General features: G+C 45.0%; 2 protein-coding genes across 3 annotated transcripts; both read right to left on the reverse strand.

Moving 5' to 3' along the window:
* Window positions 1–131: 131 nt before the first annotated feature.
* nlrc3 (NLR family, CARD domain containing 3) lies at window positions 132–12,021 on the reverse strand. The gene is made up of 19 exons (XM_047032416.1): window positions 11,695–12,021; window positions 9,553–9,747; window positions 8,996–9,259; window positions 7,027–8,773; window positions 6,630–6,716; window positions 6,090–6,173; window positions 5,701–5,784; window positions 5,486–5,569; window positions 4,941–5,024; window positions 4,568–4,651; window positions 4,171–4,254; window positions 3,559–3,642; window positions 3,314–3,397; window positions 3,074–3,157; window positions 2,653–2,736; window positions 2,434–2,517; window positions 2,104–2,187; window positions 718–801; window positions 132–640 (listed from the first exon to the last, which is right to left on the reverse strand). The coding sequence occupies exons 2-19, from the start codon at window positions 9,674–9,676 to the stop codon at window positions 550–552; spliced, it is 3,405 nt and encodes a 1,134-aa protein (XP_046888372.1). The 5' UTR covers window positions 9,677–9,747; window positions 11,695–12,021; the 3' UTR covers window positions 132–549.
* Window positions 12,022–12,783: 762 nt separating this feature from the next.
* Window positions 12,784–23,724, reverse strand: si:ch211-183d21.1. Of its 2 annotated transcripts, none has more exons than XM_047032659.1 (12): window positions 23,547–23,724; window positions 21,484–22,379; window positions 20,933–21,116; window positions 19,343–19,482; window positions 18,466–19,031; window positions 18,008–18,281; window positions 17,512–17,707; window positions 17,225–17,409; window positions 16,816–16,911; window positions 16,381–16,545; window positions 14,694–14,787; window positions 12,784–14,521 (listed from the first exon to the last, which is right to left on the reverse strand). In XM_047032659.1, the coding sequence occupies exons 2-12, from the start codon at window positions 22,316–22,318 to the stop codon at window positions 14,458–14,460; spliced, it is 2,799 nt and encodes a 932-aa protein (XP_046888615.1). In that variant the 5' UTR covers window positions 22,319–22,379; window positions 23,547–23,724; the 3' UTR covers window positions 12,784–14,457. The 2 variants fall into 2 exon arrangements, with proteins under 2 accessions (XP_046888615.1, XP_046888614.1); XM_047032658.1 differs by lacking the exon at window positions 23,547–23,724 and adding an exon at window positions 22,841–23,090.
* Window positions 23,725–24,207: the final 483 nt, after the last annotated feature.

A 24,207-nucleotide genomic window follows, 5' to 3' on the forward strand; every position in this document is an offset into this window, starting at 1 on the left:
TTTTTCAAGTTCTTTTCAGCCTTCGGTCAAAAACATAAGCAATCACATCTGCACTCTACAAAAAGGTATCTTTTTGGGGAAATTATTCTTTGAGGAAATATCCATAGTTTATTGCCACAATACATTATGATAAATTGTAACTTTTTTTTTTTTACCTTGATAACATTACCTGCAATATAACATGTGATCACATATGCAGTTGATTATTAAGATACATATACAAAACACATTCTGTTGTTAGGCAGTAAGGATAGAGTGGCACTAGGTTACATGGACATCATTTCCTCTATATTCATTTAACAGACACAGGTTTGTACAGTGATAATGAAACTTATTCAAATAAATATTGTGTACATACATATAATTGCCGTTTCTGGATTCATTTGCTGCTGTCATTATTTAGCTGAGTATGCAAATCGTTTATTTACCATCTGATTAACTCAAAACGGGTGAATAATTTACGTAGCAACCTCTGAACAATTATTTTGATTGTGGCCAAGTTGGTTGTAATCAGCAGGCTTCTTTCCAATGATGCATGTCAGACAACAGTTAGATCTCAACTATGCAGTCAGAGGAGCTGGTTTTGATTGCGTCAGCGATGACCTTTGCCCCCGACTCTCCGATGCCATTTCCTTGCAAGCTGTAAGGATTAAGGAAGGTTTACTATAAACACGAGTGGATTTTAATGTGTGGGGAAATGTAGACGGACACACTTACTTTATGTAAGTTAGTTGGTTGTTTCCTTTTAAAGCCGTGGCGATGAATATGGCTCCATCCATACCAAGAGAATTCTCCTGAAGACTGCAGGAGTCATGGAAAGAGATTTACATGGTTAAAAAAAACCTTACAAATACAGAAACTAAGTACTCCTTTTCCACCCACATGTTTTTGTGAGTGGAGACTAGTCACTCATCTACACAATTGTCCATTGTGTTTTAAACAGAAAATGTAATTTCCTCGCAATGGAGCATGGTTGAGGCAACAGCATGCGATTCTAGAAGAATACCTGTCTCAGTCAAATAGAGACTTGGACTTTGAGGTTCACATTCCAGCAACCACGAACACACAGTCAAAGCTAGACTGAAGTGGTTTATAACCAAGAACAAGAATGTTTTCAAGTAGCCCAGACCTTTGTATAAATCTGTGATTGGCAATTTGCTACAACTCACAAGCAGTGCCCATCTGATTCGTCTGAGTTAGAGAAATACTGAAGAGAAGAAAGTGCCCAAATCAAAACATACATTGCTGGTATACATACCTCTTAAGACTCAATTGTAATTGAAGATAGTTACTACCATGCAAAATGACTGACTGAGTGGCACATTTTTCTACAATCTAGTAGTGTTGAGTATGTTGTGTCCATTCAATTATTAAAATCCTCATTGCATAATTTCTGTTTCAGGTCACTAGACAAAGGACAATTGTGTCAGTGCAAACATACTGTACACTGTGAATGTATTGGAGTGATTTAGTGACAATGGCACATTTGGACTTTTACCAGACCTGGATTGGAAATTATGAAAGACTAATTGTGTTTTGAGGATTGAAAATGGCATCAAATGCTTTACCCAAGGGGTTGCACATAAACACTAAGGTTATTGTACACACCTAAAAAACACAATCTATCTGCATTGGATGGATGCATTAGGACACACATTGCCATGGTAACCTATAAGTCCACTGTACAGTATGGCTTAGCTCAAATATTTCACATGTAACAATGTCCTTAAATAGGTTCTGACTGGAGAGGGTATGATTATTATTTTTTATTTTTTTACACGTCAGTTCCTCTGAAGTGTGTAAAAAACTGGGGTAAACGGGGTAAAAGGGGTAAACCAAACAAAGGATTCCATTACATATACTGCTGGGCCATATTGTGTATAATATTACTTATTGTCCTGTTTCGTGCAGGGACTTTGAGTACTGAGCCAGTGTAGTCACGATTCAGAATATGTTTGATTGTTTGCTGATGGATAGCATATGGATGGAACTTTCAGTTTTAAGTGAATTAAAGTACAGGTAACCATTTAAATTAATGGCAAAATAGATACATGCATAATGGAAGTTGTGGATACAACAAACTGCTGGTCCAATATAACTCACTTTAAAGACTTGAGAGTTCGGTTGGTTTTCAGCGCTCTGGCCAAAGCTTTGGCTCCCTCCATGCCTATTGTGTTTCCACGCAAACTGAGAACAGAGACCCAAAGAGACAGTCAAGAAAAGAAAACAAGGTGCAGACTCACATTCTCGCTTCATCTGGCTTTAAAAGGCTAGGTTGGAAACCTTGGAAACCACATACTCAGTCAGTTATGTTTGATGTCGGAGCAACAGAAGTGCAAGTCAAGCGAGACGCGAAGGGGACAAACAACATTGAAAGCAAAAAGATGGAACATAGAGATATGAAGAACACTTAATGGTATCGTAAATACGTACTCCAAAGTGTGCAGGCTTTTGTTGACCATAAGTGCCTCAGCCAAGGCAATGGCTCCACTTCTGCCTGCTGATACACCCTGGAGACTTCACAGGGATGAAACAACACACACACACACAAAGAGCTTAGTGGTTCTCTCCATTTCAATAGAAAGGTATCCCATGGGTAGCAGAGATAATCAGATTTGAAATGAGAATGTATTAATAGCATGGGGCACCAACCACAGAGTACAGAGAGATGTGTTGGTCTTTAAGGCCCCTGCCAGAGCTTCCACACCTTCATCTCCTATTGCATTCTCCTGTAGGCTGCACACACACACACACACACACACACACAACCTTAACCACAAACACAAATAATCTATGCTACTGCTGTTAAATCCTCCAGGTATGATAACCGATAGTTCGAGAAACAAAGTTTGAATTCACAGATCAAATGCATAGGAGAAAAGTGCATAGGAGATAAGGGAATAGGAGATAAGGGAATGAGGACACAGAGAACAAGGATGAAGGGGAGTTTTATGGGCGCATGTGAAGCCCTCTGTGACATGCTTGCGTGTAAAAAGGGCTATACAAATACATTTGATTTTATTTGATTTGAGTTACCTGGGCCATGTAAATAAGTTTGTATAACAGCACTCACTCAAGAAGCTGCATGGTGGTGTTGGTTAGAAGTGCATCAGCCAAGGCTTTGGTGGCGGTGCACTTGATGAAATTCCACTGTAGGCTGATAAAAAGAAAGGTATGGCAGGTAAGCTTGGAAGTGTGAAGTTTCATTTAGTGTGTTTATGTTTGTCTGCATGTGTATTTTTGTCTGCATGTGTATGTTTGTTTTTCTGTGTGTGTGTGTGTGTGTGTGTGTGGGAGGGTGAGCGGTACGTACTGTAAGGAGGTGAGTGCTTGATTGACCTTAATTGCTCCAGCTATGGCTTTAACTCCTTCATCGTGTAGCAGGTTGGCTGTAAGACTGACCCATATGCACACACAGACACACATACAAACACACACACGCAAAATAAGGAGGGAGCAAACAGGAAACCTTGTACTGTATTTTGTTTTCAACATCCTGTCCTAATACAGCCTTTTTGTATGCATGTTATTTAACACAGTGAAGAGGGTTGTGCTCACTCTAAATCCCGGAGAGAGTTGTTCTCTTGCAGTGCTTTGGCCATGTCTCTCGCCCCCTTCATCCCAATAGAATTCTCTCGAAGGCTGGCATAATGACAGAGGAATAAATAGAGGAGGTTTATATTTCAATATAAACCGAAGATGCTGTACACTCGCAAAAGTAAAAACTCGGAAGAGTCCTTGCCGTTCAAGGAGTGTTCAGCTCCATAAGATTCGCCTGAAATTGCTGTGACATGAGAAACTAAGGCTTGTGTGTCAACGGAGGGGGGGGGGGGGGGGGGACATCTGGTCAAAAGTCAAGAAATCCCTCTTCTGAGTAGTTAGAGACTACAGCTGGTCTGATGTTTTTGTCATGATGCTGCATCCCCTGGTACGGCTGTACACAGGTTCATTCGTGCCATGAAAATCACCAGAATGATTGGAAATGGAAGAAATCAGAATGCACCCGCCCACTGGTGGCGCAATCAAGCTCATAATGTGCGTTTTCAAGGAAAAACGTTTACTGTGGCAGCAGGTCTAAAGCAGCCTGGTTGATAGAGACTGAATGAGAACACTTCTGGGGAGCAACAAGCATGTGTTAACATCGCCCCTGCTCACTTTGGTCGTACTCACTTCAGGAAAAGGAGTCCGTGGTTTGACCTCAGCGCCTTAGTCAACGCGGTCATTCCTTTGTCACTGATGGAGTTACTCTGTAGGCTAAAAGCACAGCATGGAGGACAGACGTTTTAGCCGGTACACTTTATGCTAACTGAACTATGCCCTACATACAGTGTCACTTAGTGGAGGTATAAAGGGTTAATTATAATACACATGAACAAATTCAGTCTGCTGTATCTGGATGGAACTTTGTCTATCCCCAAAGGGAAAATTCAATCTACTCCATTATCCATTCTTGCAACCTTGTATGTGCTAACAACAGTCTACTTGTTAATCCATACATTACATGTGTGCTTTAAAATGACTATAAATAGATGAACTGTATGGCAATCCAGTTGTGTGGGTGACTGACTGCAGAGAGAGGAGGCTGTGGTTGACCATCAATCCCAAGGCCAGGGCTGAAGTTCCTTTGTCTCCTAGCTGGTTGCTACACAGGCTGCCCACAAAGAACATAAGGACAGAAATCTAATGTAAATGTATAGTATGTAAATGTATGAACACCACATTTAAGTACATGAATAGTATTTAAGTTAAGGTTTGAAATACTGTATGAGCTCAATAGCTCTGACCCGGTTTTTAGGAAGTTAAACTGGACAAATTTGATGGGTTGTCTCCAAAGTGCATTTGTAAATTATATTGTATTTACACAAACAATTCTGCATCTTTTTGGAAATAATCGAACAGTAATCAAAAGAGAAGATGACCAAAGATTTGGTTATAATCACATTAGCTCTGTAAGAGTCCGGTTTGTCTTCAGCGCATTTGCAATCCACCTGGCTCCATCTGGTCCGATTGAATTCTTCTGTATGCTGGGAACACAGAGGAACATACTTGATGTGCAAGAAAAACACATTCATGTCAGGTTGTCAATCTATATCCCTTTTTCTCTCTCTACCATCTCCCTCTCACTACCATCTCCCTCTCTCTACCATCTCCCTCTCTCTACCCCTGTTTCTTCCCCTCTCTCTCTCTCACTACCATCTCCCTCTCTCTACCCCTGTTTCTTCCCCTCTCTCCCTCTCTCTACCATCTCCCTCTCTCTACCCCTGTTTCTTCCCTCTCTCTCTCCCGCTTCCATCTCCCTTTTTCTCCCTGTCCTTGTACATCTCCATCTCCCTTTCTCTCTTTTCTCCTATCTCACTCTCGCTCTCTTACTCTCTCTCACTATCTCTCTTGCTCACACGCGCGCATTCGTAAACTTTGAAATTTGAAAAATGTAAACGTCTCAAAATTTGACAAGTTGGCAAAGTGAGGCAGGTGGGAGACTCACTTGAGAGAAAGCAACCTGCGGTTTGACTGCAGAACCTCTGCCAAGGCTCGAGCTCCTTCCTCTTCGATCTGATTGTTCTGAAAACTGTAGAACACGGCGGGAATTCACACATCCACTGACGCGAACTACAATTTCCAATTTAGACATGCCTGGAAAATGATTAAAGATGTCATTTGTGTTCACAATGTTACACTCCATGATTATCCGGGACTCACTTGATAGACACCAACACTTGGTTCGTTTTGAGGGCCTCAGCGAGAAATTTGGCACCTTTAGCACCAATCCTGTTGCCACGGAGACTAGAACCATTAAAAAAAACTGATGTTATGCAGAAAATAGAGCATTCTACATGCATTGTATACTGTCAACACATCAATCCAAATTCACATCTCTTGAGTATATTTTTCTTACTTAGAAGATGCAAAATACACCATAACAAAGTGAAATGAAAACTTTACTTGTAAATTGCTTAGATTTACGAACGTTAAGCTACAAAGACCATTCCTAACTTTCCTCAATCAACAGCAAAAATTTGACTTCAGTTGTGGAACCCACATGGTTGTGGAACCCACATGGTTGGGTAACGCAAATGCTCCTGACTCACTCTAGTGTGGACAAGGTCCGGTTAACCAGCAATGCCCGACTCAAAGCTTTGGCCCCTTTGTTGCTGATGCCGTTGTCAGCCAGACTAAGGAATACATGGAATACATGGAGTTACACATCTGCAGTACTGACATTTACCCAACTGGACGCAAAGTCTTTTTTACTTCTTACTTTGTTTTGCATATTTGCCTTTACATAAAACCTGACCTGAATCCTGTTACTGTAATTAAACAGCTAAGGGGTCAAGACATTTCTCCTTCAGTTGTGAATGCTGATTACTAAAATTGTCTCTTCACACAAATTAATCTAACCTATTATTTCATTTTTAGTCCAATCACTACCTCTCAAAGCAAATTAACTAAATGACATTTACAGGAGTTGAACAAATGTTTGATATAGTACTAATGTACAATGTTTGAACATTAACAAAACTGTGAGACAGCTATAGAAAGAGAACGAACATTTATATTTAGCTACTAAGTCAAAGCAGCTGTCTGATATGAGAATGATTGAGTGAATCAGACATGAATGCCATCCAAACCTTAGCTTCTGAATGTGGCAGTCCTTGGCACTGAGCAAACTCCCCAGGAGTTCCATCACATCGTCTTTGAAATGATTATTCTCCAACCTGTGGATTTAACAGACAACTGAACAATATCATTGTGAAGTATGATTGTTTTTGTTTTTTAAATGGGTGGTTTATAAACATAATCACTATGTGCTTCTGACTATGATGATTATTAACTGCATATGGCTCAAGCAAGACAGTATAGTATGTGGAGTAGTATAGTATGAAGTATTGGCAATAGCCTACTGTCAATCACATAGATGACACCACAGAACAAAACCTTGTGTGATACAATAAATGTGTGTTCATAATTAGGATCAATATCTATGAATGACTTCATTTTAACGCTATTCCAAACTTCTAAGATTACCTAAGATGGCTACAGTAGAGCAACTGTGGCAGCAGGCTCTTCACGGTGGCGATGTCCATACAAGACGACAGGTTCGTCTCCTCGGTGCATTCTGGGGACACATGCAGCAGGTAGGCCAGAGTCACGCAGTGCGTCCGAGTCAGCTTCCCTCCAAGACTTCCGTTCTTCAGGTCTTCTTCTACGCTCCGCAGCAGCTCTGTGTGCTGCAGTTCCTGTAAGCAGTAGGCGATGTTTACGGAACGTAGTGACACCACAGCGCCCCCGCTGGCCAGGAGGCTCTGCAGCAGTCCCGCAGCCCATCCCTTCAGTCCTCCGTTGTCATCCTTCCCCAGTGCCAGCAGTCCTGCTAGGGGGCGCACTGCCGTCGGGCACAGCAGACCTGCCAGAAAGCGTACAAACACATCCAGGTGGCCATCTTCAGCTTGCTGTGAGCGCTGCAGGGCGCTCCGGAAGTGGTTCTGGAAGCCGATCTTGGGCCAAGACACGGCGCTCTCCGTGAACAAGTCGAAGATGGCTCGTTTGGAGGAGGTGTGATAGTACGTGGCGGCCAAGAACTCCTGGATGGACAGGTGAGTGAAACGGAAGGCAACACAGACGGGAGATTCCTCGCGAACCAAAACTCCACTTCCCAAGCTGCTTTGCGTGGACGGCAGGTCCACTCCATAAGCCCTCATGTCCTGCTCACTGAAGGTGTGCTTGTGCTTGAGGAGTCCATAGAAGGCCAGTCGGCCTAGCGCTCCTAGCAGCTTCCTGTTTCCGTGCAGCTGTTCTGCCTTCAAAGGCTCTCTGCCTCTGGGTTCTCCCGCTTCAGCCTTCATGGAGCAGAAATGGGAAAAGAACTCTGTGCAAGTTCTTGGTAGTCCCTCCTGACAGCCACTCTGAAGGAGGTACCCAGCAGTACTGGCTAATATCCAACAGATGCCAGGCACATAAGACATCACCATGAATATCTTATTGGACACTAAGTGGGCCCATATCTGACCCACCAAGTGCTTGTCCGAAAAACAGTTGTTAAGAAAGAGCTGGATGTCCTTCTGGCTGAAGCCAGGAATCTCGGTCACCCTGTCGACAAGTCCACCAGGGACATTTGAACCAACGGAAGGTCTTGATGTTACCCAAACCGCTGCTGCCGGAAGGAGATTGCCTCGGATGATGTTAGTGACCAAGTCATCGATGGGCACTTCCTTCTTGGGGTCATTGCAAGGTGCTGCCTCCGAAAAGTCTAGTGGACAACGGAACTCATCCAGACCGTCCAATATAAACAACGTCCGACAGGAACCGCTCAGGACCAGACTAGGATCAGGTAGGTGAGGAAAAGCCAGCTTCACCAGCTTTTCCATCGAGATCTTCTCAAAAGCATTCAACTCCCAAAAGGCCAAAGGCAAGATGAAGCTCACATCCGTACAGATCTCTCCTTGGCACCAGAGCTGAACAAAGGAGCGGACCAAGGTGCTCTTTCCGATACCAGACACCCCCAACGTGAGGGAGACCCTGGGGGGCAGACTGATCCGAGAGAGAGGTTCCAAGAGCTTGGCCAGGCCCAGCTGCCGTGTATGGTGTCTTTTAGTCCCGCGTGTGGCCTCCACCTGCATCAGGTCGTGTTCCTTCTGCTGGAGGTCTGAGAGGCCGTCGACCAGGAGGAGGGCTCTGGAAGCCACGTTCAAGCCGTGGTGGTCGGCTGTAAGGCTGTCACTGTGAGGCCCAAAACGATGCTGTAGAACCTCCTTGTGCTCCTTCACCATGTCATCTGTAGATAAGAAGGTGAGGGGAGAGACGGCATTGGCTGCATGTGTGCATGAAGGAGACTGACACATACGTTATCAAGAATAGTTATTTGGTCTTTCACTAAGCAGTTTGGACATGTTTCTGTTATCTAAAAGACTTCCAGATGAAAGTTTATGCAGCCTGAATTTCCTAAAAACCTTGTGATGCAAAGTCCTACGATCTACAATGCAACGCAGCTGCTTACCATGCATCGTGATAAGCTGGGACACCTGGGAGTCGTAGTTCTCGATGAACGCTCTGAGGGCGTCAGAAGCCTGGGGCTCCTTGCACATCAGGATGGTGGTGAATGTGTCAACCTGGTCCTGCAGCTTGTCTAGTGCCTTGATCTGGGTCTCCTCGTCCGCACAAAGCAGTTCCAGCATCCGCATGTGGGACACAGCCCCCTCCAGGAGACGTTTGGTCGTGAAACGGCAAAGCGGTCCTCTGTGCTCCTTGATCCAACCAACATCTGGTCACAGCATGGAGAAGGTTATTGGTAACTAATAACTACACACATATTTTGCCCGTCGTCCATTATTTTCTGATAATGGACGCTTCATCGGGCATTAACAGATAGATAATCAGAAAAGTACAACAGTAAAAAAAGTAGTTTAAGGGTACTATATCTAGATTTGTCAGTTGGATAACATATTTTTTAAGCTTAGACTACCTTGCTCTACTTTAAGTGAACACATCCATGACAGCAACTACAGTGACATTTCTTGACACGGCGTCATGGTGACAGCAGAGTCAGGAAATTACCTTCCATCTCTACTTTAATAGAGGGATTGCTGTGTGTAGACTGGAGGTCTACATAGCAGTCCCCTTGCCATGTGATGCGCTTGTTTCGGTCCAGGATAAAGTCACAAAGTGAGCTTTTCTCCATGAAGGCCTGGACTTGTTCCTACTCAAAGAAATCCCAAACTTCTGCTCCTGTCCATGCCCAAGCCTGTAAGACTGGAATACAAATGAAAAGCCTGGAATTTATATGAGGGGAAACCATTCCTGCTTGCATGATAGCTGATAAGCAAATCTGTTACATACTGTATTAGATGTGAATTGTCTCCATTCTGCAGAAACCTTAACAAACCCATCGTTGACCATGTCATTGAAACAATGGGTAATGAGCAGTAAATGTATTCCCTGTGTGTATATATATATATTATATATATATATATGTAAACTGGTATTTTTCCTTCCTAATGGAAAAAAATGAACCTCAGCCCTCCCATAGTCCCTGAACAAAACAATTGTATTTTCTATAGCAAGACACAGACACAGAATACACAATGAACAGCATTCACTGTAGCCGTAAATATATTTATAGCATTTTACTACAGCTATATTGTCACAAACGTTTCATTGGATGTACATGTTCTCCTCTCATGTGAGTCCCATCTCCTCTAAGCAGACATGTCTTATAGGCCTGACTGTAATCCCAAACTGAAGTGCCTTCAGTGAGTTGAAGAGATGTGAATGAAAGTCAGTGAGCGACTGCAAAGGTGTAAAAAGTTCACCCGGTTAGATGTCAGGTTGGAAAGTGGATTACATGTTTGCATCCTCTGACAGGCCCTCTCAGAGGGTGAGAGACACAAGTCCTACAGTATCACAACCGTCACTCCTGGAGAAGGTTGTGCAATTAGTGAAATTCAGACATACTTTCCCAAAGCCTCATTCAAGCAATATAATGAACTAAAGTGCAGATCTCTGTATTGAATTCCCTCAAGTTGTTTACCAAAAATGTCAAGGGGAGAGGGAATCTGTTTATTGTTGCTTTTAAGAATTTAGCACTTGGACTAATATTTTGGGCCAATGTGTACTCTGTCATCTGATCAGCATAGAAGTACGTATTCAAGCATTTACTGTAATGATAAAATGTGATACATAGCGGGAATAATAGTAGCCTAATTGAAAGAGTGACAAAACGTACACACCTAATTAAACGCAGTCTACCAATTACCCGAAACATATATTATACTAAAGTGGTGTAGGCTATTTCTTAAATTTTAGAGAGAAAAATTACAATATCTCTATGACATATTGGGGTTATCTATTTCAAAAGGTCTGCAGAGCTACAAATGCTCCCTTCCTGTATAATTTGATGGCTATGTTGTGTCTGTGCTGAACGGAAGCTGACAGAAACCAGCACTTGTGCTGCAAGCTTCCCGCTCAGATTTCACAAAGAGAAGAATCTATCACCGTAGAAACCCCCTAAATTCTCTTTATGTGACATCGTAGGCAACATAACAGTCATTTACATTTACATTTTTACATTTGTAAAATGTCGGACCCCTTTTTAAAATAAATGAGTAAAACATTACTTTACATAATTTATTGCCCATGCTCCGGATAATAAAACGTCCCAGAGCAAATATCCTTGTAAAGTGTCCTCTAGTGAGTTTTAGGAAGAGAAATTAACACATTTAGATCAAAAATATATATTTAAAAAATTGGGGGGCTAATGAAACCTTCATGGGGGTGCTCCAGCGAGACACGGCCATTTTGTCAGGTTCGAAAGTGAATTCAGTTAATATTCCTGATTCCAGGTCCCAACTGTTAAAGGGGGAGTGTGAAAAGCTACGCATGTAACCTCTGCAGAAGTCAGGGACTAATGGAAAAAGCAAGGAGCTTCTAAGGAGCTATTGCGGGACACGATTCAAAAGAAACATTTCTTTTCATATACCTGTAACCTAAAAGAACAAACATGAGAAAAAAATAACGGCTCTAAAATTTGAAGTGAATGAATACCGTGGATTGGTAGGCTACATAACACCCCTAGCTGTTCAACCATTCAAAGGAAATGCAGTTTCCCACAGAGCATCTATGAGCTCAAGCTGGGTTTCCTGCATATTTCTGTGAGGAATCTCTCAAGAGTAGGCCTAGGTTAGAATCATGGTAACTCACCACGCGGGATAAATACTGCAGATCACGGGAGGCAGGACAGGGGAGGGGGGGTCATCAGCTGGAATGTTTTTCAGAAGCAGATGTTCTATTTTACGACCTCTTACGAAGGTGTTGCAACAGGACATGAAAGTGCACGATGTTACCCACTCTGTCTCTCTATGGCTACCTAATACACGGAAGTTGAGAAAAAGCAGCAGTTTCTAGCAAACGTGCATCTCCACGGTGATTAAAGATGAAACATGGAACCAGCACAGTTCGGATCTATCTGTCTGGTCTATTGTGAATACGCACTCGAGAGTCCCAGTATGAAGTCACACGCCATCTTCCTCTGGCTGTTATCTGACTTCCTGTGCTGTGGCTTGAGGTTGACTAGATGACTATGACATAGCCTACATATTTATTTTCAAAAAGTGCAGTTTTTCATGCACACTAAACCATAGTTTTGAATGCATGTAAAGTCACCCATGTCGTGTTCCCTCACCATTTATTGATTCTATACTTTTCAACTTTATGTAAAACATAAAGATTCACCCTACCAGACTCAAAGTATTTGTTCACCACCGAGACAGGAAGCTAGCAGTGTGTCTGGGGTTGTTATAGAAGACCACAGTCTACAGCCTGTGTAATCTGACAATTGGTGTTATGCAGGTGCTGTGTATAATGTAAAACTAGTTCCACAAGACACCAGAGAATACTGAACATCACGCCTTTATAATGCACTGAACCTTAGCTGGAACCTACAGGACACATCCGTCCAATCGTGACACCTTGTGCCTTCTTCATTCTATTTTCACAGTACCTGACATGGTTTTAAACTGGTAGGAGGGACTTGGAACATGAAACGTGACTCCGGGGGAGCAGGAGGTCCACTTAGGAGCAGGTGGTAGCATGTGTGAAAAAGGTAGTTATGAATTGTGACTGTGGACAGTAGTACCATGACAGCTTCCTGCTGATAACAGCTGGTGGTCTCATTAACCTGTTAACCGTCAAAGAGCGAGATGAGAGGAACATGGGGGGAGATGACGTGCACTTTGGAGGTGGTGACACACCAAGGATGGTGTGGCAAAAAGCTGAGGCAAATACATTTTATATACGTACATCTGATGAAATATATTTTATTTGGATAAAAACTTGCTACATGGCATGGAAAAATATATCTACCAAAAAGTGCATCACCTTCTCTAAGCACAACTCATGATTTAAGTGGTCAAGGCTAAAAATAAAATACAAATAATAATAAAATACATTCTTAACATCTGTATCTAACAATGATAAAAGTAGTTTGTACAGCTGTATCTTCTTTCCTTGTACCAGAAAAGAATACCTTTCAAAGCACAAATGTTCCAACTTATCATTAAATAACAATTGTATTGAAGTTGTTTTGATATTTTCTTGGATTAAAAAAAAGTATTTTTTTTAATGTTAAAAAGACTGTTTGGTTCACCTACAGGTAAACACTAGGGGGATATGTTTTTGGAACAGAAATTTCAGTTATCAACGGCCATTCTGCGGGTTCTAAACACACTTCGAATAGGGAAAGCAAGCTTGCTTGATTAATAACTAATAGGAGTGATGAGCAAGAAACTGACGTTGTTCTGGCTTATCAAGTGGGTAACCAGGTCACCAAGGTAACAGATGTACAGCCCAGTGATGCTGAGAAAAAGCTTGATGGGTTACAACACAATAGACGGCAAACCACATTTTGGAATCCATTGTACATAACAATTTTCTTCAACCAAATTGAAAGAAATCTATATCAAAATTACTGTAAAAGTATTAGTGTGCGTAATTTTTGCTTGTTATTCAACAAATCTTCATCTCTCCTGATATATCAGCATGAAAAAATAAGTGATTGCAAATATGGGTCTCCCAAACGTTTGAAAACATATTTACACTGAAAGCCGTTGCAGGCAGACAGATGGGTTTCTCAAAGAATAAATTCCCACAATCAAAACAGTTTTAGGACGGTACCGTTTCCTGAAAACAAAGAAGATACTTTTAACACTTTCTAGAGTCTCTGAGGACCACAGATTTTCACAGGACCAAGCAACAGTCTGAGGCGTGTACAGGCAGAGGTTTGAAACCTGTCAGAAGGAGTGACGTCCCTTCACATTCCTTTTTTAGTTTTCAAGAAAATGTAAACATGTTTTCAGCCAAAGTGTTCATAGTCACTCATCACGAGTTAATGAAAAACCTTCACAATACTTTAAAAGAAAGACCTTCACAATACTTTAAAAGAAAGAATGTTCTGCCACTAATGGGTGGATGTTAGATTTGCAGTACCATCCCTTTACTAATACAATGTCAAATGAAGGTAAGTTAAAGACTAAATACAATACATGGAAACAGACTGAAGGAATTGTTGCTATAATCATTTCACATGACATAAAACTAGCGCAACATAAATTAACAACAGAACGAAAGACTGAGCGGGCTGCGACTCTTCCTCCTCACCAAAAGAGCTTTTGTAGAGTAGCAGGATCATGATTTTGACTGAATGATAGTATTATTACAAGGTTCAGACAGGTAGCTTCAACTAAAGCCTTTGCTAGAACAGTCAATATCACTAACTTTGAGGGGGGGGTCTGTCATTCAGTACTGGCTAACAAAAGCAAAACACACTGTTCAAAGACACAGGCAGAAGTGACACCAGCTTATGAGGAACCCATATCTGCCCCCCCCCCACACACACTTCTCTTAACCCTTTCTCCCCCTGTTCCACCTCTCTCACATGAACAAGGTTCACACCACAAGATGTCAAGGTTACAGTTCAGACAGTCCCTCTCCATGTTCATTCAGCTCCATGGAGTAATAGTCCAGAGGACGCCTACCAACAGAGAGGCAGCATATAAATCTGTGTGAGCTGAAAGCAATCTGAATGGATTTTTGACAATCTTATAAAGCACATGAATGTGTGTGTGTGTGTGTGTGTGTGTGTGCATTTGAGTGGTTGAATGCAGTATGTCTGTGTGTGTGTATAAGTGTATGTGTATCCTCACCTCCTCCTGTAGAGGAATGTAAAAAGTGCTGCTCCAAGCCCCAACAGAAGCAGTACTCCAGCCACCAGTCCTATCTGCAGACCCAGGGTCGACTCTGTAACTCACACACACACCAGTTATCATCCCTTCCCCAGGGGACACGCACATCTGCTTCTACCATCACAGTACCAACACCAGCCTTATTTTCCGATAAAACGGCCTGAAGCCTTGTCCCTGGGGACTGTTACAAGGTGACACCGTTTTCTGTTCTCTGTTGTGATGGGTCGTCGTGTTTGGGAGGCATTTGTGAGCCAATTGTAGCCTGACGTTGTCATACTCATAATTCTAGTCAGAATATGAGTCTGATAACTCTCCGTTGGGCTTTGACTACAGGGCCTGTTTCAAACGAGCCTGGAAAACAAATGCCTCTTCGCTCAATTGGATAGATCTACAACCAATCAGAGCAACAGAGTATGTGACGTATGTTAAGCACCGCATAGTTGTTGTCAACAGAACTAAACTACAAGCAGACTTGAAGTATGCTTGAAGAATGAATACAAACGATTTTTGCCGGTGTTGTAAAATTAATTTAAGGGTAGGGAGAGTACTTGTTCACACGGTCAACCTTTTTGAGCGAAACAATAAAGGGCAATGCATATACGAAGTTCTCCGTTTAGGATTACAACTCCATCGGGGCCAGCTGATAAATTAAACTTTTACCAAATCCCGTAGGAAGGACGGCAAAAACATATTTTCCATCGACAAATGCCTTGATTGCGTCTCTCTGTTCCTCTTTCAAAATTAATGCGCTGTCGATGTCTTCTAAAACAGACTCGATGGCAGTATCATAACATCCCAGATCTCCAGCGGTAGCCATGTTTGTTCAAAACAAATTCAACTTAAGCGCTCTTTTGTGACGTGGGTGATTACGTTACTGTTGATCATCTGTCCATCATCGTATAAAGCCGGCCCTGGCAATTTAATTGGTTTGCCCAGATTCTGGTTTTCTGTAGTTGGTCCCCAATACGAGACCCTCCAGACCCAACTTCCCGACCAAATTTTTTTGGGGGCGGGGAGAAGTTGGGCTGGCAGCCAGGCTAAGCCAATTGAGCCGGCTCACTGAAAAGAGCCAGAGAGCTCATCACTAATGTCGAAGAGGGCCACCTTCTGGACAACATGAGTAGTGCAGGTTTCTGAGGTAAAGACTTGGATGAAACATACAGATATTAACTACTAGTTCAAATGTGACTCAAATCCTAGGCCTTGAGGCAGCTGCAAGAGATAAACACTCCCGTCTACCAGCCTGACTGAGGGAGGTACAGTTTATCTCTGAAAGCATGGGATAACCCAGAAAGATCCAACTCACAGCCTTGAGGGCTTTCCTGTGTGTGTTTGTGTTTATTCCCTCCAGTATCCTGTGTTTTGATTGGCTGTTGGCACTTCACTGTCTGCCATTTCTCATTTCTCAACATCTGGAACACGTCTAACGACTGGACACTGCTGTTGTTTTCAGTCGAAAGAAAACCATTTATTTATTTTACAGGACTTTGTGCTGGATACGTTTTCTTCTTACTTGTTACAGCAAAGCTTTTCTTCAGCAGTTCCTATCTAACCTTCAGAAATGTAGACAAGAGGTGGATCCAGGTTGGTTTGGGAAAGCGAGTTCAGATGAGGAGGCTGGAGAGTAGAGTGGTACTGCAGGACTCACCTGGGCTCATGTGTCTCCCCATGGAGGGGGAGGAGCAGACGTCCCCCTGTACAGGGGAGGGCTGTGTATGGGACATCTGGAGGATGAGCGCCCTCTGGTGGGTCGACAGGGCCTGGATGTTCCCTCGCACCCGCAACCAGCCGGCCACACATGAAAAGTTAGCCCCTGTAACACGCACACACATCATCATCATTCAACGATAGATATTTACATTTTGTCATTTAGCAGACACTCTTATCCAGAGCGACTTAGTACAGTAAGTACAGGGACATTCCCCCCGAGGCAATTAGAGTGAAGTGCCTTGCCCAAGGACACAACAAATCGAACCGGCAACCTTCTGATTAATAGCCCGATTCCCTAACCGCTCAGCCATCTTACCCCCCCGGTATAGACATCATACAGTATGTGTGCTCGTGTCCGTGTGTAGGGTCTCACCCTGCAGATAAAGAGCAGAGATGCCACAGTCACATCGCTGCTCCAGATAGCCCGCCACTTCCATGACTCTGCTGCCCTGTATCAACCCACTGCAGTCTAGACAGAGAAGACAGATCGACACAGAGAGAGCAAGAGAGACAGAGGGAGGGAGAGACAGAAAGGAGAGAGAGAGAGAGAGAGAGAGAGAGAGAGAGAGGGAAGGGGGAGCCAGTGAGAGAGAGGCAGAGTGGGAGGGAGAGAGAGAGAGAGACAGAGAAAGGGAGAGTCGATTAATTCATATTACAATGGCTAAGCAACAGAGAAGTATTTCTGCCATGTGTCATGACAACAAGATTGTCTGAATGCCTCTGAAACAGTCAAACATATAATCATAGCTATGCACTATAATTTTCCAGTTGAAACTGCGTACTTCCTGAATGCTCCTGCCAATCACTGGAGAGAGGCCCCAGGCATAGGTCGATGGCGCTGGAGTAGGCGGGGCTAGGACAGAGGTTGGTCAGGTGGGGGGTGGGGGAGGAGCTTGTCCAGGAGGAGGCGCTTCTGACATCACAACACGAACAACGACTGAGGGAGACGGGACCGTCCTCTACGGACCTGCATGACGACACACACACAGGGAGCTTGTCTCACTCTTCTAATACCCGTTATTCAGGGACGACAAGCATGTAGGGGAGCTCAGAGCCGGTGCGACCTTACCTGAGAGCAGGCATCACCTGCTGCCCCCTGCTGGCGGACACGGAGGAGAGCAGCGGCGGGCTGTCGCTGAACACCAGCGTGTCTCGCAGGCTGCTGTTGGACAGGGAGGTGCCGGCTCTGCACACGCTGAGAGAGCCGTAACACAGGACCACCGCCCCGCGCACCGGCACTGTGGCCCCGTCAGGGAAGGCCTGGTCTGGGGAGGAGAGACCGGGGAGGAAGGGGGGAAGAGAGAGAGAGGGTAGGGGAAGGAAATGGGGAGATGTGAAGGTGAACGGAAGAAAGGGATGGCATTTAGAGAGATATAGAAGAGAAGGGTGAAGGGACAGGCACAGAGAAAGAGAGAGACAAGGAGGGAGAGAGATAGGGGGAGAGGAAAAGAGAGGTGTGAAGAGAGAGCGATGGAGAGAGAGAGAACGAGCGAGAGAGCAATGCTCGGCGACCGTGTTGCTCGGTTACTAACGAGTCCTCGAGTCTCTACCAGCTCTGCCCTCACCTGCTCCGGTGACATTTCCAACGAGGTAGAATCCGTTGAGGTTGGTGAACCCTGTCAGAGGGAGGGCCATCACTGTCCAGGTGTGGTCCTGTTCAAACACGGTCAGGTATAAACCCTTCAGAGCGGTCAGGGGCGGTCCGAACAGCTCCACAAACGCCTTCTGCTGGCTGTGGTTGGTCCAGCGGGCGCTGGCCACCTCGCTGATGACGAGACCCTCAGGCGGAGGCGGTGGGATGGGACAGGCGTTGTCTTTGAGAGGGGTGGGCACGGCCACCTGAAACACAAAAAAAATAAACGACAAGCGTTTTGTCGTGACAATCTAGGAGAGAGATGCGCCGCGACCTGCAACCATAGCGACCGCACCCCGTGCCAAAAACGAGGGATCAATAATGCACGGCGCCCCCGTTTCCCGCGTCTGTTCCTCGACCCCGATAATGCAAGAGCTGGCGGGCGCTCACCGTGAAGGCGGACAGGTCTGCAGGCTGCAGGCTGCCACAGCGGCTCAGCCCCTCGTCTCCCGCCAGCGCCTCGGGGTCCTCCAGCAGGGGGAGTTGTCCCGGCGTGAGCACGTCGCTCAGCTCCTGACACTCCTTGTCCGAGCCCCTCAGGCGGTACACCACGGCGTCCAGCAGACCCCGGGTCGGGATCCCCGTCTGGCCGGCCGAAGGCGGGCCGTAGGGGCTGCGGTAGAGCGCCACGGCGTCTGGGCCGTTCTGGATGGTGTTGGGCGGGAGGCGGACCGAGGGGGCGGGCACCATCTTGTCGCTGCCCACCAGGAAGAAGCCGTGGGCGTTTGTGTAGTGTCCGCTTAGGCTGATCTCGCGGTAGGGCTTGCTGTTGTGGCCGCTGAACAGCAGGAGCCAGAGGCCCTCCAGGGAGGCGCGCCGGGCCGACGGGTGGAACAGCTCCACGAACTCGCTGTCCTCGGCCGAGCCCGGGGTGTCGCTGTTCACCTCGCTGATGAGGAAGTCCTGGCGCGCCCACGGGGGGAGGTCAGGGGGCATGTCTGTACCCACAGGTACCACTGGGGAACCACAACACAAGGAAGGTGAAAAATAGCAATTATGTGTGCGTGTCCTCGTCCTAACCCCTTTTCTTTACAAGGAGATATCAGATCTGGCTTCTTATTTGCAGTGTTTACAAATAGTATCAACTAGGCTTTGCACTGGGGGGGTTAAGCTATACAAAACATATTTTAGCATTTCTTTTTTTTTTGCATATGTGTTCTATTCAAATGAATCCAGTTAACTCCTCTTCCTTTTAAAACAAGGTTGCTCCCTCCCGCGCATCCCAACCCTGTGTGGTAAGCTTTACGCAGTCTGCGGTGCCCCTCACCCGAGTCGTGAGGGCAGATCTTGGGCCAGGGACACTGGTTGGGCAGTCCTGGTGTGGGCGGAGCCTCCCAGAACAGCCCCGGGTTCCTCGTCTCGCTGGCCGTCCCACAGCGGCTCAGGGGGAAGCCGCCCTCTCTGAACCTGAGGGGGTCAAGGGTCAAGGGTCAGACGTACCGTCTCGCCAGCATCCGCCAAACAAGGTCAAATCCCCCCCCCCACGCAAGAGGTGGGAATGATCCCATTTCCGATTTTTCTTCCTTGTGAACAAAGGATGTTGGGATGATGGACTCACCAGAACAGTAAAGAGTTTGCAGTTTACATTGTCATAGGTATGTGCTATGCATGTCGATGGAATGAAGGTTTTGCTAATATGGTTGAAGGGTTACTGCAGGGCAAAGATACGCAGTACTAGCAGTAAAAGGTTAGTGGCATCTGGTTTGGCATCGAATCCACTAACACTACAGTAAGAAAGCTCCCTGCAGGATATTTACTGTACGTAGCACCCGTGTTGGCCTCATCTGACATCCACGACATCCTAATCTGCAGTTAATGAAACGACGCCATGCGGCTCTCCTTGTGTTTACTAACTTAGCTGGGAAAATGAGAGCTGTTTTTCACTGTGGATCATGACTTGTTAAATAAGTTATAGGGAAAACGACATTGAAAACAATCCAACAATCTGTTGCAGGGTGCGGCTGAGAGGACAGCAAACAGAAACTACCGAGCCCACATAGGAACACACAAATACAGGAGAGGTTTTAAACTGTAGCATGTACAGCTCTGGACAAAAACTGAGAGACCACTGCACCTTTTTCCTTCATTTAAAAAGAAAGTTGGCAAGGACCATTTTGAGCTAGGAACAGAAGGGTAAAATTTAAGAGGCCACTGCAAATTTTACCCTTCTGTTCTTCACTCAAAATGGAATCAAAAAATGAAAGGAAAAAGTTGCAGTGGTCTCAATTTTTCCAGAGCTGTTGTAACAGTTTATAAACAGAGATACCTGTACCTCTGTCTGTACGAATGTTGTACTGTGAAATCTCTGTACCTATACTGAGGAGGATCACTCGTTAAGACAGATGGATCGCTCGTTAGGACAGAAGGAGCACTCGTTAAGACAGAAGGATCGCTGGTTAGGACAGAAGGATCATTCGCTAGGACAGAAGGATTGCTCGTTAGGACAGAAGGAGCGCTCGTTAAAACAGAAGGATTGATGGTTAGGACAGAAGGATTGCTCGTTAGGACAGAAGGATCGCTCGTTAAAACAGAAGGATTGCTGGTTAGGACAGAAGGATCGTTCGTTAGGACAGAAGGATCGCTGGTTAGGACAGAAAGATCGCTGGTTAGAACAGAAGGATCATTCGTTAGGACAGAAGGATCGTTAGTTAGGACAGAAGGTTCGCTGGTTAGGACAGAAGGATCGTTCGTTAGGACAGAAGGATCGCTGGTTAGGACAGAAAGATCGCTGGTTAGAACAGAAGGATCATTCGTTAGGACAGAAGGATCGCTGGTTAGGACAGAAGGATCGTTAGTTAGGACAGAAGGATCGCTGGTTAGGACAGAAGGATCGTTCGTTAGGACAGAAGGATCTTGCCTGCTGCTGAGCTGGTACGGCTCTGTGTTGGGCACCAGGGTCTCTACGAGGTCGTCACTGGGCGGGCTGCCGGGCCCAGCGAACACGAAGGCGTCCAGGGGGACCTCGGTCCTGCTCAGGGCGCTGCCCGCAGGGAAGTCTGCCACGCTGCCCCTGTACAACGCCACCGCTCCGGAGTCATCTCCTGGGAAACACACGGCACACATTCACAACCGCTGCCCTGCCGGAGACCAACACTCATGGTGGCTTTGTTTGTTTAGTAGAAGCTAAAAGTACAAGGGGGGATTTGAAGTGGTAACGTCTTAATCTCTGGGTCAAATGCTTAAACCACTGAGCTATGCCTTTCTCATTGTATTCTATTCTATTATTTTATTTGCACTCTGCGACATAGGGAGAGAAGAGAAGATGACTGAAGGAACTCCAGAGCTACTGCCACACAAAATTCAAAGCATTCATCGTGACACAGCTGGACAAGGATCCTTTAAATAGACAAAAAAGTTGATGAAAAGTAGATTGTTACTATTCGAAAAAGTCTGCAGGGTCACTCTTACCTTTCATGTTGTTCTTCCCTACGACGACGGTGACTATGCCCTTTCTGGAGACGTCTACATCCACACTCATGCTGACTCTGTCTGTCCTCCCATCCAGTACCACCAGCGCCAGAGAACCAGAAGACAGCATTTGGATCTCCACGTACCCATCCACCAGACCGCCTCCCAGCTTCAGCTCGTTGATGACCGAGGTGTCAGCTGGGTACACTAAAGTTGAACAGTTGTTGCGCTGGCCGGGAGAGGGCGCCGCCATCCTGAAGCCCCAGTGGTCCCAAGACAGGAGACACCTCTCCAGGGACTCGTCCCCCTCGTTGTAACCTTCGTCCTCCACAAAGGCTTCATTCCCGGGGGTGAGGATGTCCGCGAGGACCTTCGGAGAGCCTCCGGACCGCCACGACGTGTACACGGCCGCGTCCACCAAGCCCACGGCCGTGACGTTCATCTTCTCACTGTAGCGGGCGGCCGACGTGTGGTAGAGAGCGATGGCGTCCGGCCCGTTCTGGACCGTATTGGGCGGGAGGAGGATGGCTGGTTTGGGCTGTATGTCCACCGAACCCACCAGGAAGAAGCCACGGTCGTCGGTTGAATGGCCCTTCAGGTCCAGAACCTTATAGGCCACGTTTCCATTGCCGTTGTAGAACACCAGGGTGTAACCGTCTAGGGAAGCCCTCTGACCACTGGTGTGGTAAAGTTCCACAAACTCTGTGGTGTCAAGTTTGGGGTTGTCAGCATTGATCTCACTAATGATGAGGCAAGATTCACCTTTGACCTGCAGCACCACCAGGGACACTGAGACCCAGACAGTGACCACAGGAAAGGACAAGCTTAACACCATGGCTTTCAACTTCCCCAAAACGAAAAGGCAAAGTTGAAATGCATGGACGGGGGTTGAGGTTCTGCAAAATTGAAATAGAGAATAATGCTGACTTAAACATTCAGACAATGTGGGTATTGCTAAATAATCTTGAAAAGGGGATCTGATAGTTGAATACGAACAATTGCGGGCTTTGGGAGTGTACGTCTAGCAATACTTTCTATCTTACTCATCACATTAATTAACCCATACTGACGTTGAAATACTTTCATTATAAGCGATTGGAAAAACAACAAAAACCACATAGGGCCTACCTGTCTATTTTCAACAACACTGAACAAGTTGAGAACAATATCACAGTCAACATGATCTTGAAATCTTGAAAGGGGGATCTGATAGTTGAATACGAACAATTGCGGGCTTTGGGAGTGTACGTCTAGCAATACTTTCTATCTTACTCATCACATTCATTAACCCATACTGACGTTGAAATACTTTCATTATAAGCGATTGGAAAAACAACAAAAACCACATAGGGCCTACCTGTCTATTTTCAACAACACTGAACAAGTTGAGAACAGTATCACAGTCAACATTTTATGCATCACGTTGAAAAAGGGTAGACGTTTACAGACAGTTATGTTTTCCCATATGACTGGCAATTCTTATAAGGGTTGTTTACTTGATGTGGAATTATTCGTCTGTGGAATTAATGTGGAATACGCGTTTCAGACAGCCGAAAGATATAGTTGGGGTAAATGCAAGCAGCCTTTTCTTGATCTGCCACTCGGTGATGTCGAGATTGAACAGACTTGGGCATTGCACAATGTTGTGAGTCAATGGTGACATTCAATGTACCTTCTTAAATCCAATTAACCTGTTGGTGCCTGTTATTCTAGACATAGAGACTAGGCTACATTTAACAGATTTGCGTAGATCATTTTCGACGTATAGAACCAAAATACGATAGAGGCGATATGCACGGTCAGTACGATTGGTTACAGCCAACAAAGTTTTTTTTTCTTCAAGGCAAGCATTTAATGAAAAATATGCCAAATGGATGCACGATCCAACAACTGAAACTTCAAATAAGAACAGTGGGGTGTGATTCACTCGTTATATCCTACTATTCATCACCGCAACAGTTATTCAAGCCACGATAACGTAGGCTATACTAGCTTTTTTCTTCGCTTCGAAATCGGTATTCAATCAAATGCCACACAAGATTACAAGCAGAGACATGATTTACCCTGGTCTTCAACCACTTTCTCCTGCGACGAAACGCTTGCTATAGTATTACAATCCCACGGTCGATGACTAAAATGCAGTAATCCGAGAGGGATATTTAGAAACTTTGTTGCTGTCTGCCGCTCCCAGCGTTGTGAGTCTCCTCATTGACAAAGCACGTTCTCCCCCCTCTCGCGTGCGTGGGCGGTCGGAAGGGAATGATGCTTGGGTATCCTTCTCGTGCTGCGTTGCATTCCAGGCCAAGTTCAGCTCCGTGGCAGGCTGGTATTATAATACAATGTATTGAAATGTTAACTCTAGATTATATTCCTGTTACTGCAAAGGGATTTTGTAAAACGAGTTTTACATTGTTCCTAATCATTTAGAGATTAAAGGAATGTCCTGGAAGAGTTTACTGCACCTTGATTTACGGCCTCTCTCAGTAACATTGTCAAAGAATGCGTGACTGACATGGAAAAGGCGGCAAATAAACCTTTGCAGTAATATAACACAGCAACAATATATGAACCATTATATATAGCCTATAAATATATATATAGAGAGAGAGAGAGAGGGAGAGAGAGAGAGAGAGAGAGAGAGAGAGAGAGAGAGAGAGAGAGAGAGAGAGAGAGAGAGAGAGAGAGAGAGAGAGAGAAAATATATTGACATTTGGTTGCAAGGTC

The sequence above is a fragment of the Hypomesus transpacificus genome, chromosome 13 (genome assembly GCF_021917145.1).
Source record: "Hypomesus transpacificus isolate Combined female chromosome 13, fHypTra1, whole genome shotgun sequence".
Classification (NCBI taxonomy): Eukaryota; Metazoa; Chordata; class Actinopteri; order Osmeriformes; family Osmeridae; genus Hypomesus; species Hypomesus transpacificus.